Below are 16,842 nucleotides of genomic sequence, written 5' to 3'. Positions count from 1 at the left end.
CCAAGGACGTCAGAGGACAAAAATCAGTTAACCACCTAACTGAGGAACTCAAATCTTGCACAATACCCTAGATGCAGTTGCACCCCTAAAAACTAAAAACATTTGTCATAAGAAACTAGCTCCCTGGTATACAGAAAATACCTGAGCTCTGACGCAAGATTCCAGAAAATTGGTGCCACACCAAACTGAAAGTCTTCCGACGAGCTTGGAAAGACAGTACCGTGCAGTATCGAAGAGCCCTTACTGCTGCTCGATCATCCTATTTTTCCCACTTAATTGAGGAAAATAAGAACAATCCAAAATTGATTTTTTTATACTGTCGCAAAGCTAACTAAAAAGCAGCATTCCCCAAGTGAGGATTGCTTTCACTTCAGCAGTAATAAATTCATGAACTTCTTTGAGGAAAAGATCATGATTATTAGAAAGCAAATTACAGGCTCCTCTTTAAATCAGCGTATTCCTTCAAAGCTCAGTTGTCCTGAGTCTGCACAACTCTGCCAGGACCTAGGATCAAGAGAGACACTCAAGTGTTTTATATCTCTTCACACAATGATGAAAATAATCATGGCCTCTAAACCTTCAAGCTGCATACTGGACCCTATTCCAACTAAACTACTGAAAAAGCTGCTTCCTGTGCTTGGCCCTCCTATGTTGAACATAATAAACGTCTCTCTATCCACCGGATGTGTACCAAACTCACTAAAAGTGGCACTCACAAAAATTTTAGAAAAAGCTGCCTTCCCGAAGACATACAATGTATACGAAATGCTTCAGTCTGGTTTTAGACCCCATCATAACACTGAGACTGCACTTGTGAAGGTGATAAATTACCTTTTAATGGCGTCTGACCGAAGCTCTGCATCTGTCCTCGTGCTCCTAGACCTTAGTGCTGCTTTTGATACCATCGATCACCACATTCTTTTGGAGAGATTAGAAAGCCAAATTGGTCTACATGGACAAGTTCTGGCCTGGTTTAGATCTTATCTGTCGGAAAGATATCAGTTTGTCTCTGTGAACGGTTTGTCCTCTGACTAGTCAACTGTAAATTTCAGTGTTCCTCAAGGTTCCGTTTTAGGACCACTATTGTTTTCACTATATATTTTACCTCTTGGGGATGTCATTCGAGAACATAATCTTAACTTTCACTGCTATGCGGATGACACACAGCTGTACATTTCAATGAAACATGGTGAAGCCCCAAAATTGCCCTTGCTAGAAACCTGTGTTTCAGACATAAGGAAGTGGATGGCTGCAAACTTTCTACTTTTAAACTCGGACAAAACAGAGATGCTTGTTCTAGGTCCCAAGAAACAAAGAGATCTTCTGTTGGATCTGACAATTAATCTTAGTGGTTGTACAGTCGTCTCAAATAAAACTGTGAAGGACCTCGGCGTTACTCTGGACCCTGATCTCTCTTTTGACGAACATATCAAGACTGTTTCAAGGACAGATTTTTTCCATCTACGTAACATTGCAAAAATCAGAAACTTTCTGTCCAAAAATGATGCAGAAAGATTAATCCATGCTTTTGTTACTTCTAGGTTAGACTACCGCAATGCTCTACTTTCTGGCTACGCGAATAAAGCACTAAATAAACTTCAGTTAGTGCTAAATACGGCTGCTAGGATCCTGACTAGAACCAAAAAATGTGATCATATTACTCCAGTGCTAGCCTCCCTACACTGGCTTCCTGTTAAGGCAAGGGCTGATTTCAAGGTTTTACAAAGCATTACATGGGCTTGCTCCTACCTATCTCTCTGATTTGGTCCTGCCGTACATACCTACACGTACGCTACGGTCACAAGACGCAGGCCTCGTAATTGTCCCTAGAATTTCTAAGCAAACAGCTGGAGGCAGGGCTTTCTCCTATAGAGCTCCATTTTTATGGAATGGTCTGCCAACCCATGTGAGAGACGCAGACTCGGTCTCAACCTTTAAGTCTTTACTGAAGACTCATCTCTTCAGTGTGTCATATGATTGAGTGTAGTCTGGCCCAGGAGTGTGAAGATGAACGGAAAGGCTCTGAAGCAACGAACCGCCCTTGCTGTCTCTGCCTGGCCAGTTCCCCTCTCTCCACTTGGATTCTCTGCCTCTAACCCTATTACAGGGGTTGAGTCACTGGCTTACTGGTGCTCTTTCATGCCGTCCCTAGGAGGGGTGCGTCACTTGAGTGGGTTGAGTCACTGACGAGATCTTCCTGTCTGGGTTGGTTCTGATGAACTTCACAGGGTGGTGAAAGTGCAAGATGATGAGCTTGATGCTCCTTTCCAATAAATATTAAGGTCTTATTCTGGTGACATGATCATCGATGTTTGACTGGCGTTAGACAAATCAAAATAATCTTGCTCTTTGTCCATCATAACATCCACACTTTATTTCGAGCTGTTTGTTTTGATCACGCGGACTAGGAAATGTTCTGGGCTCAGAGAATAACATTGATTTATACGCTGACTCTGTGAGTGAGTTTATAAAGAAGAGCATTGGAGATGTTGTACCCACTATTAAAACCTCCCTAACCAGAAACCGTGGACGGATGGCAACATTTGTGCCAAACTGAAAGCATGACTGAGAATATGGCCAAATACAAACAGTGTAGTTATTCCCTCCGTAAGGCAATAAAAAAAGCGAAATATCAGTAGAGGTACAAAGTGGAGTGCAATTCAACGGCTCAGACACTAGACATATGTGGCAGGGTCTACAGGCAATCACGGGCTACAAAAAGAAAACCAGCCACGTCGCGGACACCTTCTTTGCCCACTTTGAGGATAATACAGTGCCACCGACGAGGCCCGCTAACAGGGACTGTGGGCCCCCCCCCTCTCCTTCTCCGTGGCCGGCGTGAGTAAAACATTTAAACGTGTTAACCCTCGCAAGGCTGCTGGCCCAGACGGCATCCCTAGCCACGTCCTCAGAGCATGCGCAGACCAGCTGGCTGGTGTGTTTCTGGACATATTCAATCTCTCCCTATCCCAGTCTGCTGTCCCCACAAGTTTAAAGATGTCCACTATTGTTCCTGTACACAAGAAGGCAAAGATAACTGAGCTTAATGATTATCGCCCTGTAGCACTCACTTCTGTCATTATGAAGTGCTTTTAGAGACTAGTCAAGGTTCATATCACCTCCACCCTACCTGACACCCTAGACCCACTTCAGTTCGAATACCACCCCAACAGGTCCACAGATGATGCAATCGCCATCACACTGCGCACTGCCCTATCCCATCTGGACAAGAGGAATACCTATGTAAGAATGCTGTTCATTGACTACAGCTTAGCATTCAACACCATAGTACCCTCCAAGCTCATCATTAAGCTTGAGGCCCTGGGTCTCAACCCCACCCTGTGCAATTGGGTCCTGGACTTCCTGATGAGCCGCCCCCAGGTGGTGAAGGTAGGAAACAACATCTCCACTTCGCTGACCTTCAACACTGGGGCCCCACAAGGGTGCGTGCTCAGCCCCCTCCTGTACTCCCTGTTCACCCATGATTGTGTGGCCAAGCACACATCCAACTCAATCATCAAGTTTGCAGATGACACAACAGTAGTGGGCTTGATTACCAACAATGACAAGACAGCCTACAGGGAGGAGGTGAGGGCACACGGAGTGTGGTGTCAGGAAAACAACCTTTCACTCAACGTCAACAAGACAAAGGAAATGATCGTGGACTACAGGAAACAGCAGAGGGAGCACCCCCCTATTCACATCGATGGGACATTACTGGAGAAGGTGGAAAGTGGAAAGTTTTAAGTTCCTCTGCGTACACATCACAGACAAACTGAAATGGTCCACCCACACAGACAGTGTGGTGAAGAAGACGCAACAGCGTCTCTTCAACCTCAGGAGGTACAAGAAATTTGGCTTGTCAAAAAAAACCTTTATAGATGCACAATTGAAAGCATCCTGTCTGGTGGTATCACCGCCTGGTACGGAAACTGCACCGACCTCAACCGCAAGGCTCTCCAGAGGGTGGTGTGGTCTGCATAACGCATCACCGGGGGAAAACTACCTGCCCTCCAGGACACCTACAGCACCCGATGTCACAGGGAGTCCAAAAAGATCATCAAGGACAACAACCACCCAAGCCACTGCCTGTTCACCACGCTACCATCCAGAAGGCGAGGTCAGTAAAGGTGCATCAAAACTGGGACCGAGATGCTGAAAAACAGCTTCTATCTCAAGGCCATCAGACTGTTAAACAGCCATTACTAACACAGAGAGGCTGCTGCCTACATGCAGACTCAAATCATTGGCCACTTTAATAAATGGATCACTAGTGACTTTAATAATGCCATTTTAATAATGTTTACATATCTTACATTACTCATCTCTTATGTATACACTGTATTTTATACCATCTATTGCACCTCTGGCCACTTGGCCATCGCTCATCCATATATTTATATGTACATATTCTTATTCCATTCCTTTAGATGTGTGTGTAAGGTAGTTGTTGTGAAATTGTTAGATTACTTGTTAGATATTACTGCACTGTCGGAACTAGAAGCACAAGCATTTTGCTACACTGGCATTAACATCTGCTAACCATGTGTATGTGACCAATAACATTTGATTTGATTTGAGCTGTTGGCTAGAGTGCATGTGTCAATGCCAGTATGGGCAGACTCGCTATATAACACCCCATTTTGGTGAGAAGACCATCTGTTGAGTTGAAAAAGCAATGGAAACCCATTTAACTAAATGTTTTATTCTGTATTTTCATGTGCACTTTGTCATCACTCACAGCCTTTTAAGTCAATTTGATGGAAATATCTCTGGTGGGAAAATGCGCATATTGTTTTCTGCAGATTTTAGAATATTTGCTTGAAAATCTGTCGCCAACTGAATGGAACCCTAACTACTGTCACTGTCGGACTCCTTGTTCCTCGTGTCTCCATCCTTCTCCACTACTACTTTTCCTTTGCGTCAGACTGACGTCTGGATCCCTGTCTGATGCTCGTTGCTCCTACTTTTCTTGTTCCTCTTTGACTCCTAATTTAATGCCTTTTAACCGTTGCAAGAGCTGAGCGTTGCTCTCTAGCTAGCCTTTTTCGAGAGAGGCTTTGCTCATGCACACACACACCCTCAATGTCAAAGCTCGAGCCTTCTCGTACAAACCCTTCTGTATTAAATGGGCTTTGGTGGTCGAGATGTGTTGGTATCTGTACTGATGGCGCAAAAGCTATGACAGGGAGACATAGTGGAGTGATAACGCGCATGCAAGCAGTTTCTCCCGACGCCACCTTGATACACTGCAGCATCCACAGAGAGGCTCTTGCTGCCAAGGGAATGCCTGACCACTTTAAAGACATTTTGGACACTACAGTGAAAATGGTTAACTTTGTTAAAGCAAGGCCCCTGAACTCTCCTGTATTTTCTGCACTATGCAATGATATGAGCAGCGACCACGTAACGCTTTTATAACATACAGAAAGAAGTGCACTGGTTATCAAGGGACAAAGTATTGACACGTTGTTTTAAATTGAGAGACAAGCTTAAAGTTTTCTTTACTGACCATGACTTTCACTTATCTGTCCGCTTGCATGATGACGAGTTTCTCACACGACTGGTCTATCTGGGTGATGTTTTTTCTCGCCTGAATGATCTGAATCTAGGATTACAGGGACTCTCCACAACCATATTCAATGTGCTTGACAAAATTGAGGCTATGATTAAGAAGTTGGAGCTCTTCTCTGTCTGCATTAACAAGGACAACACACAGGTCTTTCCATCATTGTATGATATTTTGTGTGCAAATGAACTCAAGCTTACAGACAATGTCAAATGTGATATAGCGAAGCACCTCAGTGAGTTGTGTGTGCAATTATGCAGGTACTTTCCTGAAACGGATGACACAAACAACTGGATTCGTTATCCCTTTCATGCCCAGTCCACTTACCGATATCTGAACAAGAGAGCCTCATCAAAATTGCAACAAGTGGTTCTGTGAAAATAGAATTTAATCAGAAGCCTTGCCAGATTTCTGGATTAGGCTTCGCTCAGAGTATCCTGCCTTGGCAAATCGCACTGATTATTTGTGCCCTGGTCCTATAAGAGCTCTTTGTCACTTCTCAAGAACCGGGTTGTGACAAAAACTCACACTCATTCTTATGTTTAATGAATGTATTGTATAGTGTGTGTGTGTGGCAGGCTTACAATGATGGCAAAAAACAACATTTGAGAGTGCGCTGACCTGGTGCTAGAGGGGGTACAGCTGGAGGTTGAATGTTTGAAGGGGTCTGGACTATAATAAGTTTGGGAACCACGGTCTGATACACACCGCTCTAGCTCTGTCACCTTTCACCACAGATGGGATGTCTCATGGTCTGTCAAACAGCATTCTAACTCTGTCACCTTTCACCACAGATGGGATGTCTCATGGTGATACACACCGCTCAAACTCTGTCACCTTTCACCACAGATGGGATGTCTCATGGTGTGATACACACCGCTCAAACTCTGTCACCTTTCACCACAGATGGGATGTCTCATGGTCTGATACACACCGCTCAAACTCTGTCACCTTTCACCACAGATGGGATGTCTCATGGTGTGATACACACCGCTCAAACTCTGTCACCTTTCACCACAGATGGGATGTCTCATGGTGTGATACACACCGCTCAAACTCTGTCACCTTTCACCACAGGTGGGATGTCTCATGGTCTGATACACACCGCTCTAACTCTGTCACCTTTCACCACAGACGCGGAAGGGCGATCTCTAGTTTAAACAGACACATTTTGATGGAGATGTTTTTATTATGTTAATTCGATTTCCGCGGGGCCACAGAAATTGTAGGCACTTTATGTGCAAAGTAAAACTTAATCCACAGTTATTAATACCTTCCTAATATTGAGTTGTACCCCCTTTTTTCCTCAGAACAGTCAATCAATCAAATGTATTTATAATGCCCTTTCACAAAGTGCTGTACAGAAAGACAGCCTAAAACCCCAAACAGCAAGCAATGCAGATGTAGAAGCATAGTGGCTAGGAAAAACTTCCAAGAAGGCAGGAACCTAAGAAGAAACCTAGAGAGGAACCATGCTCTTCTGGCTGTCCAGTCCTCTTCTGGCTGTGCCGGGTTTCGATTATAACAGTACATGGCCAAGATGTTCAAACGTTCATAGATGACCAGCAGAGTGAAATAATAATAATCACAGTGGTTGTCGGGAGTGCTAAGGTCAGTTAGCTTTTCATAGCCGAGCATTCAGAGTTTGAGACAGCAGGTGCGGTAGAGAGAGAGTCGAAAACAGCAGGTTCGAGACAAAGTAGCACGTCCGGTGAACAGGTCAGGGTTCCATAGCCGCAGGCAGAACAGTTGAAACTGGAGTAGCAGCATGACCAGGTGGACTGGGGACAGCAAGGAGTCAACAGGCCAGGTAGTCCTGAGAGAATTAGAGGGAACATACTTATTATACTATATTATAGAAGAGGCGTCACTACAGACCCTGGTTCGATTCCAGGCTGTATCACAACCGGCCGTGATTGGGAGTCCCATAGGGCGGCGCACAATTGGCCCAGCGTCATCTGGGTTAGGGATTGGCCGGGGTAGGCCGTCATTGTAAATAAAAATATGTTCTTAACTGACTTGCCTAGATAAATAAAGATTAAAAAATGACTGGTATATCAATCCAATCCAAAGTGACATCCTAACTAGCTGTAAAGTTCTCTCTCTCAGCAGGGTCAGTGGAGAGGAGAGTCATAGATATATAGACATTATATACAAATAAAATCATTGATAGAAATAACATTTTCAAAACAATGATTTTATTGATAAACACAAAAGGACAAGACCATCAATAGTGTGTAGAGTTGCATTACATCTGGAGTATTGGAACAGTCAGACAGTAGTTGTAGACGGAACAGTCAGACAGTAGCTGTAGACGGAACAGTCCGACTGTAGTTGTAGACGGAACAGTCCGACTGAACAGAACAGTCCGACTGTGTTGTCCGACTGTAGTTGTAGACGGAACAGTCCGACTGTAGTTGTACAGTCAGAGAGAACAGTCAGTTGTCTGAGAGTAGTTGTAGACAGAACAGTCTGAGAGTAGTTGTAGACGACTGTAGTTGAACAGTCTGAGACAGAACAGTCTGAACAGTAGTTGTAGACGGAACAGTCCAACTGTAGCTGTAGACGGAACAGTCCGACTGTAGTTGTAGAACAGTCGGAACAGTCAGAGACGGAACAGTCTGAGTAGACTCTGAGAGTAGTAGACAGCAACAGTCAGACAGTAGCTGTAGACGGAACAGTCCGACTGTAGTTGTAGACGGAACAGTCCGACTGTAGTTGTAGACGGAACAGTCAGAGAGTAGTTGTAGACGGAACAGTCCGACTGTAGTTGTAGACGGAACAGTCCGACTGTAGTTGTAGACGGAACAGTCAGAGAGTAGTTGTAGACGGAACAGTCTGAGAGTAGTTGTAGACAGAACAGTCTGAGAGTAGTTGTAGACGGAACAGTCCAACTGTAGCTGTAGACGGAACAGTCCGACTGTAGTTGTAGACGGAACAGTCCGACAGTAGCTGTAGACGCAACAGTCCGACAGTAGTTGTAGACGGAACAGTCCGACAGTAGCTGTAGACGCAACAGTCAGACAGTAGTTGTCGACGGAACAGTCCGACAGTAGTTGTAGACGGAACAGTCAGACAGTAGTTGTCGACGGAACAGTCCGACAGTAGTTGTAGACGGAACAGTCCATCCTAGCAGGCCACTTACTGAGACAATCGACCAACTCAGCTTCTCCTCATTCTCCCTGAAGTAGGAACTCATTCACTCCCCCTACCAGATTGTCCAAAACATTGGATTGGTGTGTGTGTATGTTACAGTGTGAAGGCGCCTACTCCATAACAGTGGTAGAACACATAGACATGTCTTCTGAAGGGGTCCACTATGAGGTAGGAGAATGACTGATCCTCTTCTTCTCTGGCTGGGTAACACACACCGGATGCATCCTAAAGAGAACACAGGATAAGATACGGCTGAGAGTCTCTCTCTCCCAATTTCAATATAATTTCAATTTAAGGGCTTTATTGGCATGGGAAACATATGTTTACATTGCCAAAGCAAGTGAAATAGATAATGAACAAAAGGGAAATAAACAATAAAAACTGAACAGTAAACATTACACTCATTACACAAAAGAATAGAGACATTTCAAATGTGTTATATGTCTATATTTATTTTTTTACCTTTATTTTACTAGGCAAGTCAGTTAACAACAAACTCTTATTTTCAATGACGGCCTAGGAACAGTGAACTGCCTGTTCAGGGGCAGAACGACAGATTTGTACCTTGTCAGCTCGGGGATTCGAACTTCCAACCTTTCGGTCCAACCTTTCAGTTACTAGTCCAACACTCTAACCACTAGGCTACCCTGCCGCCCCAGTGTTTTAATGATGTGCAAATAGTTAAAGTACAAAAGGGAAAATAAATCAACATTAATATATAGGTTGCATTTACAATGGTGTTTGATAATAATTATATTTCAATAGCAGTAATAATAATATAATGTTACCAAAGCAGAGACTTTGATGACAGTGGAAACCACACTGATCTCCTTGCTCTCTGGATTCTTCTGAACACTGGAACACAAAGCATCACAGACACCATCTACTAGTGCAGGGGTGTATGGTGTGGTGTGTGTGTGTATAGTGCAGTGTATGTGTGTGTATGGTGTGTGTTTAGGGTGTGTTTGTGTATATATATGGTGTGTGTATGTGTGTGTGTTTGTGTGCTGTACGGTGTATGTTTATGGTATGGTGTGAGTGTGGGTGTATGGTATGGTGTGTGTGTGTGGTGTATGTTTATGGTGTGGTGTGTGTATGGTGTGGTGTATGGAATGGTGTATGGTATACGTTGTGGTGTGTATGGTGTGGTATATTGGTATACAGTGTGGTGTGGTGTATGGCATGGTGGATGGTATACGGTATGGTGTGTATTTATGCTGTGGTGTACGGTATATGGTATGGTGTGTGTGCGTAGTGTATGGTGTGTGTTTAAGGTATGGTGTATGGTGTGGTGTATGGTGCATGTGTACGGTGTATGGTGTGGTGTACGGTGTGGTATATTAGTATACAGTGTGGTGTGTTTATGCTGTGGTGTATGGTATACGGTATGGTGTGTATGGTGTGGTGAGTATGGTGTGGTGTATGATGTGTGGGTATATGGTGTGGTGTACGGTGTGTGAGTATGGTGTGGTGTATGATGTGTGGGTGTATGGTGTGGTGTACAGTGTGGTGTATGGTGTGGGTGTATGGTGTGGTGTACAGTGTGGTGTATGGTGTGGGTGTATGGTGTGGTGTACAGTGTGGTGTATGGTGTGGGTGTATGTGTGTGTATGGTGTGGTGTACAGTGTGGTGTGATGGTGTGGTGTACGGTGTGTGGGTGTATGTGTGGTGTATGGTGTGGTGTACGGTGTGGTGCACGGTGTGTGAGTACATTGTGTTGTACGTTGTGGGTTTATGGTATGGTGTACGGTGTGGTGTATGGTGTGGGTGTAGGGTGTGGTGTACGGTGTTTGAGTATGGTGTGGTGTACGGTGTTTGAGTACGGTGTGGTGTATGGCATGGTGTACGGAGTGGTGTACGGTGTGTGAGTATGGTGTGGTGTATGGTGTGGTGTACAGTGTGGTGTATTGTGTGGGTGTATGGTATGTGTGGTGCATGGTGTATGTGTGGTGTATGTTGGGGTGTATGTTGTAGTGTATGTTGGGGTGTATGGTGTGAGTATGGTGTGGTGTACTGTGTCTGCATACCTGACCAGATCCCTATAAATGGTTCTGGTGGTGTCTATGTAGGGGTTGATGGTATCTTCATACTGACACAGCTCTCCTCCCAGAGTCATGTGTTTAAACACTAGGAACAGGAACTCTCTCCTCTCCATCACTCCATACTCCTCACTGCCATCCTCCTGCAACATCTACACACACACACACACACACACACACACACACACACACACACACACACACACACACACACACACACACACACACACACACACACACACACACACGACATTATGATAGCATAATAGGAGCATAAAGACTATTAAGTTGCATAAATAGCGTTAATGTGTGTGTGTGTTTGTGAAGGTGTGTGTGTATTGTGTGCATATGTTACCTGTCTCAGTAGGTCGTAGTCAGGGTGTGTGTCATGGAAACATTTGGTGATGTGTCCAGAGGATGTGATGATTCCACTGGAGTAGAGAGGGTCAAACATCTCCATACTGACCTTACTGCACGGCACTACCTCTGCCTGTACACACACCACCTCACCCTCTGGAACACACACACACACTGTACTGATGGAAGACGGGCTCCTGACCAATTCTGCTATTTCGTGTTTTTTTTACACTGATCTTAACTTTTTTTACATAACGTCTCTGCCATCATTACCTATGACTGAAAACAGCTTCTGGACATCAGAACAGCGATCACTAACCTCAATTTAGATGAAGATTTCTGCTTCAATAAGTTGGCAGCTCTGGCCGTTCGGCTTACCCCGGACTCCAAAGAGGCAAGAAGGGCCACGACAAGACAAGACTACGTCCATCTACCCCACCACTGTTTTGTTGGCAAATGTGCAGTCACTGGAGAACAAACTGGGTGAGCTCCGTTCCAGACTATCTTATCAACGACACCTGAAAAACGGTAATATCCTCCGTTTCTTGGAGCCGTGGCTGAACGAGGGCATGGATGTACAACTTGATAGTTTTTCTATGCATCATCAAGATCGTCAAGACCAGACGGCAGACTCGGGTAAGGCTAGAAAGGGAGGGGTGTGTCTTTGTTAACAATAGCTAATGTTAAGAAAGTCTCAAGATTTTGCTCGTCTGAGTTAGAATACCTCATGATAAGCTGCAGACCATACTATTTACCGAGAGAGTTCAGATATATTTTTCATAGTGGTCTATTTACTACCAAAAACTGATGCTGGCACTAAGTCAGGACTCAATGAGCTGTACAGGGCCATAAGCAAACAAGGAAATACACATTCAGATGCAGCATTTCTCATGGCCAGTGATTTTATTGCAGAACACTGAAATCTGTTTTACCTCATTTTTACCAGCATGTAACCTGTGCAACTGGAAGCGAAAAAACATGTGACGATTCTCTTCAGGGTTAGGAGAGTTTGTAAACAAATTAAGTGGAAGGCCGACAACAAGATCACACCAGAGAGAGCTCTTTCGAACAGGACAGTGCCCGAATGTTTGTTTCTAGAACCCCCAGGCCGCAGGCGTGGTCGAGGACAGCAGGGTTCGGTACACAAATCGGGTTCTCGGTAGATCAGGGTCCAAAACCGCCAACAGGTAAGTCCAAACAGTCCAGGTCATACACGGTAAATCCATCAGATATATTATCACTTCCTCTTTCTCAATGGTTCACAGGTCCACAGCTCCTTGCTCTCTCTCTCTTCCTGGTGTGGCTTGACCCGTAATATGTGGGTCTGCCCCACCTTGCTAGCGTTCCCTTTGCTTCTGGGTATTGACGTTTTTGGCGGTCGACTAGTTTGGGATCTGTAGTTCTTGTAGGGGTGGCCATTTTATGCTTTGTAGTTCACCATCTGGCCATCCCTTAGTGAGAGGTCAGAGCCTGTGTATTAGTTCTGCCCTCACATATCTGCCATTTATCACTCGGCCCCCTTCTTTGCCATTAACTCTAGATCACCTTTACTCCACACACAGAAACGCATACAAGGCCCTCCCTCGCCTTCCCTTTAGCAAATCAGACCCTAACGCTATCCTCCTGATTCCTGCTTACAAGCAAAAACTCAAACAGGATGTACCGGAAGTGGCCCGATGAAGCGGTTGCTAAGCTACAGGACTGTTTTGCTAGCACAGACTGGAATATGTTCCAGAATTCATCCGATAATATTTACACCAGTCTCCTTCATTAATAAGTTCATCGACAACATTGTCTCCACAACAACCGTACATACATACCCCAACCAGAAGCCATGGATTGCAGGCAGCATCCGCACTGACCAATCGGTTAGAGCTGCCGCTTTCAAGGAGCGGGACAATTATAAGAAATTACACTACGACCTCTGACGAGCCATCAAACAGGCAAGGCATCAGCAATAGTCTTGGTAGCCATTTTTCATAGATTAGGGCCTAATTGATTTCAATTGCCCTATTTCCTTATATGAACTGTAAGTCATGAAATTGTTGAAATTGTCATGTTGAGTTTATATTTTTGTTCAGTATAGATGCCTAAAGGCTATCTAAGTTAACTTATTTTCTTTGATCTGCATGTTTCTGTACTTGATTTAGTTTTATTATATTTACAATGTCACTTTGATTCCTTTACTATGTCACTTTTGTTGCCATTTTACTGTGTGAGAAGCCTGTCAATAAAACATTTAATTTGATTTGACTATTTATTTTTGTCACCTGTTGATCCAGGTAACCAGGACTGGCCCTCACTATCTGATATTTTACACACACACACACAGACACACACACAGACACACACACACACACTAATTTACAGTATTTATAAATACTTATAGGAAATCCCCAACTGTTTTTCAAATGAACATGGCATCCAACGTATCTTAAATAATACAAATAGATCCAAATAAGTGGTGACAGGGAGTATGCACGCCACTGGCTTGACGCTGAAAAAGCATCTTGCCCCCGATTGGCAGCTGTAGTGTAGCGGGTTGGGAGAGGGACGGTAGGCTGCATGAGGAAAACGGCACGTGACTGGCAGGAGCAAGGCTGCTGCTTGACAAAGTGTCATATCACCCCATGAATGAGGCAATTGGCAAAAAAAACTATTGCACAGCCTGCGACCACTCTGGAGGGACACAGGCCTTCGGATTGCTAACTGGGTAGAGGTGATAGAGGTGACATGACATACCCAGAGTAACCCAGGCTCCAGCCTCCATCTTCCTGAGGTTGGTCAGCACACAGGGGTCTCTGAAGAAACTCTGACACACACACACACACACAGACATTACTATTGGAACTTTACAAGGTGCAGTGCCTGGAAACAAACGTGTGTGTGTGTGTACGTTAACTCACCAGAGTAAAGTCGTGGCTGTTGTATGGGTAGAAGTTCTGGTCAAAGCTGAAGGCCTGGGCTGAGATGCGCCCTAGCATGGACCTGACACACACACACACAAATCCATTAGCTGGTTTCACTAGAGAACTGACACACTGATATACCTAGCTAGTTTGTCTTGTCTACATAGCTGGTCGGCTAACGTTAGTAACAGTAGCTAGCTAGGATGATGTTGATAACTATAGCTAACTAGCTATAAACATAGATAAATAAATGACACAAAACCATAAGATCTATAACGTAACCATTTCATGAGTAGTTGTAGCGTGCTTTTGTCCTGAAGGAAGGAAAATGTCTTGGTTGGGAGGAGGTTGAAGGAAAACTTAGTCTCAGATGCCATGTCGACCGTCGTGTTGTTGATGTCTATTGGTCACCATGGCGACGGAACCCCGCTCAACCAAAAGGCGCGTTCGTAAATTCTCTGGCGCTATGGAAAGCCAAAATGTTCAGATCGTCCTACATGGAATTCGTCTTAACACTTGTAATTAACATTTTTCAAAATGTAATTTTTACATGTGTTCATTACACCTGCCCAGTGTGCATTTACAGGTGATTAGAACGCTTGTTATGGTCATTTTTACATATATTCATTACACCTGTCCAGTGTGTATTTACAGGTGATTAGAACGCTTGTTATGGTCATTGTTACATGTGTTCATTACATCTGTCCAGTGTGCAATTACAGGTGACATTAACTCTCTAACCCAGTTACTGTGTGGGCTGAAGGGGGAGGGGAGGGGGGTACCAGGGGGCGCATCTACAGCCAGCCAGCTCCCAACCCCAGTGATATGGGGGAGAGGGCCAGAGAGGGCTGAGGCTGACCCAGAGGAAAAGGGTGCCTAACCCCGCCCATGGCCACAAGTCCGGCTAGTCGAAAACCTATCAACTAGACTCTGTAACATCATCCTTTTCAATAGAAAGTGCAAACATAACGGCTTAACATTATGTTCTTAACAGTCAAGTTATAACAATTGAAAAAGCATGACATTTTCTTTTTACTTCAGTTGTAGGGTTAGGGTTAGGGTCATCTTCCTTTTATTTATTTTTTAAATTAACAGAGCACAAGTTAACAATCTCTTGCTTACAGAGTAAGCCTGTCCGGTGGCTTGCACAGCCGGCCCACCCGTGAGTAAGTATTGGCTCTGACAGGAGTAGGATTAGGGCCACGAGCTGGAGAGCTTGGTGGGGTAGAAGCCTCACCTTCAGTTGGCTCATGTCTCAATTCTGCACCCCTTACCCTTTGGCCTGGACTGTGATCCAGCTCATCTAGGTGAGTGTATGGCGTGTTCTGGTTTGTCTGCTCTGCTACGCGCAGATCCACCTGATTGCGACGATAGAGGGAGCCACCAACATCCACCAGGTAAGAACGTGGTGCAACTCTCTGCTGGCATGTGCCCAGCCTCCAAAGTCCTGTGTGGTCTCCCGGCAGCGGTTTCATCCTTATCGTTTCACCCACATCCAGCTCTGGTAGGTCTCGAGCAGTCCGGTAGAAGCACTGAGCTGCTTTCTGTGGCGCAGTTTGTCCGTGATGCCAACCATGACGCAGGGCTCAAGTAGCTTGTTAGCTACGGGGATGGTAGTCTTCAGACGTCTGGACAGAAGGCGTTGTGCTGGGCTGCTGTCCATGTTTTAAGTGGGTGTGTTCCTCCACTGTAAGATCGCTTTCCATGGGTCGTTGCTGTCACGCAAGGCCCTGCTTAACAGGTTTTTTGCAATCTTGACAGCTGACTCTGCCTTGCCATTTGCTTTTGTGTGTCTTGGAGAGGAGGTCACGTGGTCAAACTCCCATTCTGAGGCAAAACGCTTGAACTGTGCAGTGAATTGTGGGCCATTGTCAAATCAAATCAAATCAAATGTATTTATATATTCCTTCGTACATCAGCTGATATCTCAAAGTGCTGTACAGAAACCCAGCCTAAAACTCCAAACAGCAAGCAATGCAGGTGTAGAAGCACGGTGGCTAGGAAAAACTCCCTAGAAAGGCCAAAACCTAGGAAGAAACCTAGAGAGGAACCAGGCTATGTGGGGTGGCCAGTCCTCTTCGGGCTGTGCCGGGTGGAGATTATAACAGAACATGGCCAAGATGTTCAAATGTTCATAAATGACCAGCATGGTCGTATAATAATAAGGCAGAACAGTTGAAACTGGAGCAGCAGCACGGCCAGGTGGACTGGGGACAGCAAGGAGTCATCATGTCAGGTAGTCCTGGGGCATGGTCCTAGGGCTCAGGTCCTCCGAGAGAGAGAGAGAGAGAGAGAGAGAGAGAGAGAGAGAGAGAGAGAGAAAGGGAGAATTAGAGAACGCACACTTAGATTCACACAGGACACCGAATAGGACAGGAGAGGTACTCCAGATATAACAAACTGACCCTAGCCCCCCGACACATTAACTACTGCAGCATAAATACTGGAGGCTGAGACAGGAGGGGTCAGGAGACACTGTGGCCCCATCCGAGGACACCCCCAGACAGGGCCAAACAGGAAGGATATAACCCCACCCACTTTGCCAAAGCACAGCCCCCACACCACTAGAGGGATTGTCCGTGATTACCTTGTCAGGCTGACCTTGCCTTGCAAACTGCGCCTTGCAGCGCTTTATGACCATCTCTGCAGACAAGTCAGGGAGCAGTTCAATTTCCCAAAAGTCAAAGTAGTGATCAACGATGAGCAGATAGTCCTTTTGTCTATGGCTGAATAAGTCCATGCTGACGATTTGCCAGGCCCTTGTGGGCAGTTCGTGTGACATCATGGTTTCCTTTTGCTGTTCATGAGCGT

At 45.1% G+C, this 16,842-nt stretch overlaps 1 protein-coding gene across 2 annotated transcripts; it reads right to left on the bottom strand.

The window, feature by feature from the left end:
- Nucleotides 1-8,278: 8,278 nt before the first annotated feature.
- On the bottom strand, nt 8,279-14,471 carry cfap300 (cilia and flagella associated protein 300). 2 transcript variants are annotated; one of them, XM_042309679.1, is made up of 8 exons: nt 14,314-14,471; nt 14,029-14,110; nt 13,865-13,934; nt 13,393-13,428; nt 11,121-11,278; nt 10,754-10,917; nt 9,514-9,580; nt 8,279-8,950 (listed from the first exon to the last, which is right to left on the bottom strand). In XM_042309679.1, the coding sequence occupies exons 1-8, from the start codon at nt 14,406-14,408 to the stop codon at nt 8,819-8,821; spliced, it is 804 nt and encodes a 267-aa protein (XP_042165613.1). In that variant the 5' UTR covers nt 14,409-14,471; the 3' UTR covers nt 8,279-8,818. The 2 variants fall into 2 exon arrangements, with proteins under 2 accessions (XP_042165613.1, XP_024261507.2); XM_024405739.2 differs by lacking the exon at nt 13,393-13,428.
- Nucleotides 14,472-16,842: the final 2,371 nt, after the last annotated feature.

This window comes from Oncorhynchus tshawytscha, linkage group LG30, assembly GCF_018296145.1.
Source record: "Oncorhynchus tshawytscha isolate Ot180627B linkage group LG30, Otsh_v2.0, whole genome shotgun sequence".
In the NCBI taxonomy this organism is placed as follows: Eukaryota; Metazoa; Chordata; class Actinopteri; order Salmoniformes; family Salmonidae; genus Oncorhynchus; species Oncorhynchus tshawytscha.
Note: the sequence above shows the minus strand (reverse complement) of the source record. Positions and strands in the feature narration are given on the sequence as shown.